Source organism: Delphinapterus leucas, chromosome X (assembly GCF_059928025.1).
Source record: "Delphinapterus leucas isolate spDelLeu-1000000601 "Yukka" chromosome X, BTC_Dleu_Yukka2, whole genome shotgun sequence".
NCBI lineage: Eukaryota > Metazoa > Chordata > Mammalia > Artiodactyla > Monodontidae > Delphinapterus > Delphinapterus leucas.
The window spans coordinates 42,874,795-42,884,704 of NC_143150.1; the positions used below are offsets into that span (position 1 = coordinate 42,874,795).

The following is a 9,910-nucleotide window of genomic DNA, read 5'->3' on the forward strand; positions in this document are numbered from 1 at the left end:
CCCATTTTACAGATGAGAAAACTAAGGCACAAGGAGAATAAGCAACTCACCAGGTGAGCCAGCTAGCAAGTGGCAAGCAAAGCTAGGATTCAGACACCGGCAGTCTGGCTTCAGGGTCCCTGCTCTCAACTACTGCCATGCTCTACCTCACATAAATTCGGTATATCAAGCCCTGGAATTCATAGCTATTTTTTGCCTAGGATGAGATTCAATTAGGTATTTAAGGTTTTCAAAAAGTGAATCAATTTAAGTAAATATGTTGAGTGAATACTACCATGGCTGGTACCCAGGCATGGCAAAACTTTCAAGGGCACATGAATGACTGAGGTTTAGAAAACATTGGAGTAAACCATGTAAATCTAAGATATGACAGAATATACCTGAGCTGTTACCAATGTACTAGGTAGGCTACTGCCCACCATGATTAAAATCTGTATGGGGAATTCCCTGGTGGCCCAGTGGTTCAGATTCCACGCTTCCACTGCAGGGGGCACGGGTTCAATCGCTGGCTGGGGAGCTAAGATCCCGCAAGCCACTCTGCGTGGCCAAAATACAAATAAATAAAAATTGAAAAAGAAAACCCGTATGGATCTCTTGTGTAATAACTCGTCCCAGGCCATAACTGTTCACCAGGTATCTAGCCAAAAGAGACGGAAGCCTGCAGAACTCAGCGAAAGCTGCCCTGAGGAGGAAACATCTTGATTAAAGTTGGAGAGAGGTTGTAGAGGTGCCATCCCTTGACATCTGTTTGAAAGTGAATCGGTCAACCAGCCATCTATTCCCTGGTTTCCTACCCACCACCCCCTGGGAACATGACGCACAGCAGTCACAGTGCCCCAAAATATTTTAATTTCTTTTTAAATTAAAAGAAAAAATTAATATGATCCAGCCCAAATTATATTTGTCTTTATACCAACAGGCGTAAAATATAATTTTTAAAAAAATGTTATGGAGGAAGAGGCCCAAGAAGGCAGAATTGCCTAGGGCTCACAAAAGTCCTAATGTGGCCCTGATACTGGGGTGGGTCTCATGACCTCTCCCTCCTGACTGTGTCTTGAAGGAACCAGTTCAGAAGCCAATGCACGCAGCACCCTGATCCTATTAGCATCCCCTCAGTGTTGAGAAAAGTAAAGGTACCACATTTGGGAAACCCAGCACTCCTGGATCCCAAATCTCTGGCTTAGGGAGACTCAGCCAAGGCCCTGGTGCAACGGGGGAGAGGCTTGAACCAGCGCAGGAGGAGGTGGACTGGCACTCAGGATTTTTTTTTTTTTTTGGCCACGCTTTCCGGCATGTGGGATCTCAGTTCCCTGACCAAGGATCGAACCCGCGTCCCCTACAATGGAAGCGTGGAGTCTTAACCACTGGACCACCAGGGAAGTCCCACTCAGGATTTTTAAAGACTGCCCAATGGCCTGCTTCCCCAAAATACCTTTCCCCCTCCTCCACTCCTGCCTGGAATCACACCATTATTTACTCCTTTGAAATAAGACAGCAAGAATATTGTGAAAAGTGCACAAACTCACTCGTGTGCCCATGGTCAAGTTGCCTGGCTTCCCTGGGGCTCAGTTTTCTGTGTAAAAAGAATGGGGAGATAATAACGGTGGTTGTAAAAGTAAAAGTAGGATAAATTATGCACAGTGCTAGGCAGAGGACTCATTTCTTTTTATGTGAGTCTTTTCCAGATCTTACTTCCCCGACCAGGGATCGAACCTGTGCCTCCTGCAGTGGAAGTGCGGAGTCTTAACCACTGGACTGCCAGGGAAGTCCCTTAGAAGTGATTATTATAATATGAAGGACGTGAAAACGTCCTGGAACACCTGCAAACACTTCTTGGAGGAAGAACCACAATCGTAATTCGCAGCCTGGCCCTTTTTTTTTTTGCGGTACGCGGGCCTCTCACTGTTGTGGCCTTTCCCGTTGCGGAGCACAGGCTCCGGACGAGCAGGCTCAGCGGCCATGGCTCACGGGCCCAGCCGCTCCGCGGCATGTGGGATCTTCCCGGACCAGGGCACAAACCCGTGTCCCCTGCATCAGCAGGCGGACTCTCAACCACTGCGCCACCAGGGGAGCCCCTGGCCCTTTTTTTAAATTTGACACATTGGTAGGGAAAACAGCTCAGTAAGATAAATCTAGAAAAATGGAGAGAGAGGAGAGGAAGCGGCAGTGGGGAAGGCAGGAACTCTTCCCAAGTCGACAGTACCCGCCCGGGAATAAGGCGCGCTTTAGGCGTCTGCAGAGCCGGGTGCCTTGAGGTGAGCAGAAACCCAGAACAGCAAATATTGCATGCTCCAGGAGCTGACCGTGCAGCACAGGCATGGTTGGATACATTAAGCGCTTGGCAAGTATCTATATTTGAACTCTGACGTGGGTTCATTACTAAATAAAGTCCTTGTAGATTTCACAAGAGGCACGCACGCATCTGAGCACCCGGACTCCTTTGCAAACCTAACTGCAAACTACAGGTCTCGGAATGCTGGGTGGGGTCTAATTTCAAAAACCCCGTGCAAACAGCCTCCACGCCAATCATTTCGTCTTAACCACTAGCTGGATTCGAGCATTCCGCGCGCGAATGTAAAAAATTCAGATAGTCCCATCCATTCCACCAACTTCTAGGAAGGGAGAACCTTGCTCAGAGCCCAGTGCAAGATAAACTAACTTCGCTTTAGCGCGCTTTGTTTTCTCGGGGCTCGTGCTTTACCCAGCTGTATCTCTCCGCCTTTTCCTTTGGGGAAGCAAGGAACACCGCGACACTGCCGGGTTGCAGAACATCGAGGGTTGGGCGGAAGAATATTCTCCAAACACTTCACAAGCTCCAGGAGCTAGTGTGAAGTCTTGCTCCCCGCCCGCAAACTGCTTTCGCAGTCCAGCACAGCCCCTTCCTCCAATCATACACTTCGTACAAGTTGGAAGCAGTCAGTTAAACGAGTCACCGTTCGCCGAACAAACGTGCCCACTACCAGCACCACTCACACGCACTCGCCCTATTTTTTTACACACCGTGGACGCGAGCGCGCCCCAAAAGAGTCCCACCGACCCCCACTAGAGGCAATGTGAATTCTAGTAGGGGGCGTTTAACCAACGCGAGCGCGTATGCTTTGAACCCGCGGAAGCAACATACCCCTCTATATAAGGTGCGCAAGCTCCAGCCTCGGCGCCAGAAGAGGTCCCGGCGTCAGAAGAGCAGACCTCGAGGTAGTTGCCACGGCCCCAGCGCGGAGTCTGCTGAAGCGCAAGCCTTCATCGACAGCAGTCAAGGCATGGCGTGCAGCCACCGTGACACCGGCTACCGCAGCCTGGGGGTCGACGAGGACGAGGAAGAACTGCATAGTTAGTGTCTATACGGGGACAGGTGCTTTGGCAAATTCCAGAAAAGGAACTTTCCGTGGGAAGGGCAGGTGGACGGGACGCTGCGCGGCAGTGGCCGTCCTGCAGCCCGCGCACCGTGGGCTCTCTCGCCCCGGTCTCTCCCCTTTGCTTTTCTCTTTTCCCAGATGCGGAGCCTACCTTGACCTCGGAGACTAACCGGAGGAGAGGAGGAGGTTACGCTGTCCGAACTGAGCCCGGAGAAGCAGCAGCAGCAGACTACTTTGATGCGGTCGGTCCCAACTTCTTGGACGAAAACCGTGAGGGCGGCGGCGGTCTTGAGCCCCCGCAGCAGCAGGAGGAGCTGGCCCCCCCGGCCGCTGAGGGGCCACAGATCGTACCGAGAAACCTGCGCCGCAACCGTACGGTGTTCACCATCTTGCAGCTGCGGGAGCTGGAGAGAACTTTCCAGCGCACTCGTTACCCCGACGTGTTCGCGCGGTAAGTGGCTGGCTCCGGAGACGCCTAGTTCTCCCGGAGCCCGCACTCATCCCAGGGCGCCTTAGGCTCTTTCTCAGGACCCTCCCCCTCCTCTCCTGGGCCAAAAGCTACTTAGGAGGCTCGAGGGCGCCGGGTCCGCCCTAGCTCTCTGGGCGTGGCGCAATGCCTATAGAGTTTGCGGGGGTGCAAGACGGGAGCGGAACTCGGGTGGAGAAAGGAAGGCAGTGCCGATTAATCCTGCTTTAATTTAAAGTCTTGGTAATTTGTTCATCATGGAGTTTTGCATTCCTTTTTACATTTTGAAAATTGCATTAAAATATTTATCGTAATTACTCAGCTTTTTCGCGCCCTTTAAATTTTGCTCACGAGGCGAGCGCCTCATTGGCCTCACCCTAGTCTTGGCCCTGCCTCGTGGAGCGCTGTTTCCAGGCGACAGTTTCGACCCTTAGAAAGCCAGTGACTTATTCTCGTCGCTTACCTTCCCCGGAGAATTTGTGGTCCAGACAAGGGGAAAGCCTGTTCTGGCCCGGTAGCAATGGAGGACGAGGACAAATAGGTGTGAGGTTTAGGGGCGCCCTTTCAGGTTCCATTGTATTCAATCTTCGCCCGCTAAAGAGCAAAAAGAATTTCCCTTGATTGCTTGGCCAATGTGGTTTGAAGTTTCTCCCTGAGAGTTTACTGCTTCCTTTTACAATAAACAGAAATAACTCTGGTTCAGAACGCCGCTTTTTTGGTATTTTGGCGTTTTATTTATTTATTTTTAACATCTTCTTTGGAGTGTAATTGCTTTACAATACTGTGTTGGTTTCCCACAAACGGAAAAATTAATTGAGTCATATTCAACTAACAGATACACTATCAGGAATTTTAATATGTATTCCCTTTTAATATTTTATTTAACAGATGAGTTGTCCATGGGAAAACTCTCCCTAAAGTAAACCTCAAGCTGTATTACAGAAAACTGCGGGGAGGGGTATAGAAATGTAAATGATATATTTTATCCACAACTCCAAATACTGAACATTTGCACTTTTCACCCCCTCAGAGAGGCGATTGCAAGACGCTTGAATTTGCCTGAAGCCATAGTGCAGGTCAGTAAATCTTAATTTTAAAATTGGCAGGACAGCCATTCTAAAACATGCTTTAGGTTTTGCCCTGGAAACTCTCAGGTTGGTGTGTTTTGTTGTGTTTTCCGTGTTTAGCAAATAACTTTTGAACAATGGGCGCTTTGGGGGTGGGAAATAGGACAAGTAAGTTCGAGCTTATGGAAATTGTAGTTTACCAGAGAGAATTCGATTTCCTAAAGGGAAAAATATAAAACACACACGTCTCTCCTCCTCTCTTTATACACACACACACACACACACACACTTTATTTTCCAATAAATAAAGCTCGTCTCCCTCTGACACTGGCATCTTTTAGGAAGGATGTTAGTATTCCCTAAAGGAATATTTCTATGTGGAATTTATTGGGGCTCAGTCTCACCTGGGAAGTATTCAAATGAATACACGGAAGAGCTAGGTTATAAGAAAGTTCAACTGTACTGAATTATTTAAAATACTTAAAACCAGGCATAAGCTCTTGGCTAAATGAGTGAACATATAAATATTTAGACATTGGGGTGAGAGAGTAATTCAAACACAGAACATAGTACATGAGTAACTAATACACATTTAGTTAAACTGAAACTGATGCCCGGGGGTGGCTAAAAAGCCCAAGTCCCAGTGCCTAATCCTCCTGCCGCTGTTTTTAAGTGTTTTGCAAATCAGTGTAGAGAGTGGCAGTCTTAAGTTCTAATATTTTTGGAAGACTTTGATGTCAGCCTGAAGACATTGCTAAAATATTGCAGTTACGGTGGTAATGGGAAAAGGTTTGTAAGCTTTGGAAAATTATCCTCAAAAAATGAATCCAAAAAAGAGAAAGAATAATTTTGAATTAAGTTCCATTGACCTAAGAAGGAATGAAAGGTTAGAGAAGAATCGTTTACATTCAAATATGTGCATCGCAGGTGACATACAAATTCAACTTTATGAAACTACTAAATGAATAAGTGAATATTCTCTTGAAGAATTTTTAACATCTAAGATTTTTTTTATCCTTTTTGGTGGTATTGTTTTGAAAAGGTGGATTTCCGGAATTTGATTGGTTGTGAGGGTGATCTCACTTCAGGCCAGATTCTCACCTGTGCTAATTTAAAATACTTTTTCATTTATTCAGGCAGTGATTACAAATTTGTAGATCATGGAATCAAAAAGTGACTATCTGAGGGCATAGAACACCATAGTTACATCAAAGAAGTATTTTCCCCCCTCAATATAAATATATAAATAAATGAATACATATATATACATATATATACATATATATACATATATATATATATATATATATATATATATATACCTACCTCAGATGGCTTACTTGTTTTGCCCCAGAGCACATGCATGAGTACAGTGATGGAAACGTACTGCCCATCTGTCTGTGGTATGCAGAAAAGCAGGCCACTGGATGGTGGCATCCTAACGCCACAGGCTGGACCAACAGTCAGGCTTGGTCTCAGGACGAGTCTCAGACAGGCAAGGTAAACCCAGAGGAAAAGAAAAACAAGGTTTGCTGAATTGCTTTTCCTCATGCCTTGGTTTACATAGTCCTCTTAATGGATTTCTGAAGGGAAAATGAGCCAGAAGACACAAGTAAGGAAAAAGACAGTGTTCTCATAAATTTCCAAACACTACAGCATGAATTTCCCCAAGAAACTTAATAGATGCTTCTCCCACCCATCTTGTGCAAATATAGTAGATCTCTTTTATGAAACCAGTATTGGGAATATGGACCTAATATTGACCCATACCAAAATTTGCCATACGTGGGCTTTTGGTTATGTTTAGGGAGATTAGACCACAGGTACATTTGAATCCCTCCAAAATGAGCTCTATTATGGTGGCCTTCTTCAGACTATATATCCATGTAGTAGAAGGACACCAAATCCTAAAATGGGAGAGAGAGAAGGTGGCTTCGGGCAGGCAGAGAGAAGAGGCCATTTGTCTCACTTAAAACCTGCCATTTGGGCACGTCCAAAAGGATTAAATACCATGTAAACCCCATCAACTAGTACACTAAGAGGACACTAGAGTCTAACTGATAGCTTGTTTGTTTGTTTGTTAATAGTTGGCAAGCATTTAGGGAGGAGCCTCTTTTGTGACCCCTGTCCCCACAGGATTGAACATAATTGGACCTTCCTGCCTTAGGAATGAGTGATGCTGGCAGGGCCTTGGGTACCCTAACACTCTGGGTAACAGTGGCTCCTGTCCAGCATCCTGAAACTGAAGCTGGGACCGAATGAGCTGACCTTGTCCTGAGCCCAGAAAGGTTTGGAGGGTAGGGCAAATTGGAGAATACAAAATTGACAGTGGTGACAATAGGGTGCCCAATATCTTATCTGGGGAAAAGGATTTTGGCTTTAGTGAATTTGGATTTAGTTAAGCTAAACTTTCCTTAACACTAACGGCTGAAATATCAAGGCAGTGTCCAGGGCTTCAGCACCTCTCATGTCCCAGCAAGACAAGCCACAAAGTCCCTGGGACCCCCATGATCAGGCCTCCATTGACATACCATCTGCTTTAAGTCTTACGAGGTTTCAGAGAAAGAATGATCTGTTAAACATCATTGAAGGAAACCTTCTGTCTAAAAGTGCACCATGCCCCTATGGATTAGTTACTTCAGACTGAAGATGGGCTTTGCAAATAGGGTATGGTTCCCCTCGGTATGACTTTAATTGGACCCATCTTTATCCCACACTCAGCTTCCCTCACAACCATGATGACGCTACTCCTGGTGAGAAGGGGGTGGAGGCAGCTGGACAGTGATAGTCCCAACAGCAGGGACCTGGTGCAATTCATCAGTTAGGCCTGTATCCAGGACTTGGAAAAAACCCATTAAGGAATATTAAAAATGAGAGACAAATCAATGTGCCAAAGTCTGGACTAGGCTTGGTTCACTAAGGGTTAGCTGAGGGAGGTGTGCTGTTTGCTTTCCTAAGATATTTTAGCAATAAGGGAATAGCTTCTCCTGCTGCAGTGTAAAATCTCAATGGCAGACTTGCCTGGTGTGTGTTTTCTATTATGACATTAACTGTTCAATATACTAAACCAATCTCTTTTTCCCTCTGATTGAAGGTTTGGTTTCAGAACAGAAGGGCCAAGTGGAGAAGACAACAGAGGGCACTGATGTTCAGAAATCTGATCCCCATTGCCTTGCGCCCCCATGTGGGGATAATCTTGAATGGGCCCTATCAGGCAGTCCCTGTTATAAGGCCTGCATGGAGATGTGTTCCTGCAGTGCCACTTGCACCACCTGTGCTACCCGGGCCACCACCTCTGCCACCCAGGCTGCCACTCGGGCCACCACCTCTGCCACCCAGGCTGCCACCCGGGCCACCACCTCTGCCACCCGGGCCACCACCTCTGCCACCCGGGCCACCACCTCTGCCACCCCGGCCACCACTTCTGCCACCCGGGCCACCACCTCTGCCACCCGGGCCACCACCTCTGCCACCCGGGCCACCACCTCTGCCACCCATGCCACCCGGGATGCCTTTGCCACCCCTACCACCTGTGCCTCCCTTTGCTGTGGCCCCTGTAGGTATTGCATGGGGCCCTGTCATCAATGGTCATTTCACAGGTCCCATTTTCTGAATATGGTATTCATGATAGTTATTCCATTGTATTGTTCTGCCAGATAGAAGTTGTTCACAGCACATCAAAAGTAATTGATCAGAATCCTGTTAGATGAATAATTGGACAAAATCAGTGCATGTTGTTTTTGGAGAGCATGTTGTGTTTTCAATAAAGATACAAGTTAGCAATATATTGATTTTTGCTGTCAAATGGACTAAGTTGGGTATGCATGGGAATGGCTAAGGCAATGCAATTCAAAGAGAATGTCGAAGAAGCTTCCTTTCATAATGTGATAGCTCTGAGTCACCATAATAGGTAACAGAGTCCTCCCAGTGCCTGTGGCAGGTTTACACTGACCACATGTTCTCCTCCCCCCATCCCCATCCGTACCCTGACCCGTTGGGAGCACATACATGTGCGAGATGGGAAGGGATGACCCTCTGCTGAGAGTACAGTATGTTTCCAGGCAGGGACATGTTCTATTCAAGGAGCTCAACAGCCATGGACTCTAAGGGAATCTTTCTAAGAGGCTGCTCACAGGGCTGTAAGGAAAGGAGGTGGCAGCCAAACATCCATCTGGTCTCCAAATTCTGTTCACTGCCCTCCATTTTATGGAGGTGATAGGGGAATAGGAACCATTCTGGTCCCAAGACACAAGAGGGGGCTCCATTAAGATCAGAAAATGGTTCTGTTTTCTCACCCCACACTCCCAGCCCAAAAGAGCCTATTATTGTAGCTTCCCCAGCCCAGATGCAGACAATCACACCCTGAAGTGTATTTTGTCACCCTCAACGTCCGAGAGATGGTCCCCTGAACAGAGTTCCAGAATAGGTACTCATTAAAAAGAAGCAGATCTTTACTTTACCCATAATTTCTTCATGTAAAACTGCCAGGTGAGAAAAGAAAAACAAAAATGGGAGGTGAGAAAAGGAGGCCAGGCCAACTATTTTTAAAATATTGCTATCTTTTCAGTAGAACTCATGCTTCTTATCAATTTCTATCAATGTACAGTGATTTTATGAACAGTCATGCTATGAAGTGACTGCAGTGACTTCACATAGGGGTGTCACAGTGACACCAGAATTTCCTCGCACAGGAAGTGGGTTGGGGAGAAGGGGCTTATCAAAGACAAGTTTCACAGCAGTTACATGTTCCTAGTTTGAAGGGAGGCTTTATTTTCATGGAAAAGCATATGACTTTTGCAGTATTGTCCAATACTTTGCATTCCTTTCTTCGCTCCCTTCACACATATGGATACCAAATGTCAGCAAGGTGGTTGTATCAAATGTGGGACTCCTGCAGAAAAGAGGTTATTGCTACTGCAGAGGCCCCAGCCCCTGTTGGGAGTGAGGGACATCCAGGATGCGCCTGTGCATACCCATTGCCATCCTCCCCCAGTGATTTTGAAACAACCATTCTCATTTCC

General features: G+C 46.8%; 1 protein-coding gene across 1 annotated transcript; it reads left to right on the forward strand.

The window, feature by feature from the left end:
* Positions 1-3,260: 3,260 nt before the first annotated feature.
* Positions 3,261-8,502, forward strand: ESX1 (ESX homeobox 1). Its single transcript, XM_089903853.1, has 5 exons — positions 3,261-3,330; positions 3,495-3,807; positions 4,853-4,898; positions 7,984-8,150; positions 8,304-8,502. Exons 1-5 carry the CDS (start codon positions 3,261-3,263, stop codon positions 8,500-8,502), a joined length of 795 nt encoding a protein of 264 aa, XP_089759979.1.
* The last annotated feature ends 1,408 nt before the right edge of the window (positions 8,503-9,910 follow it).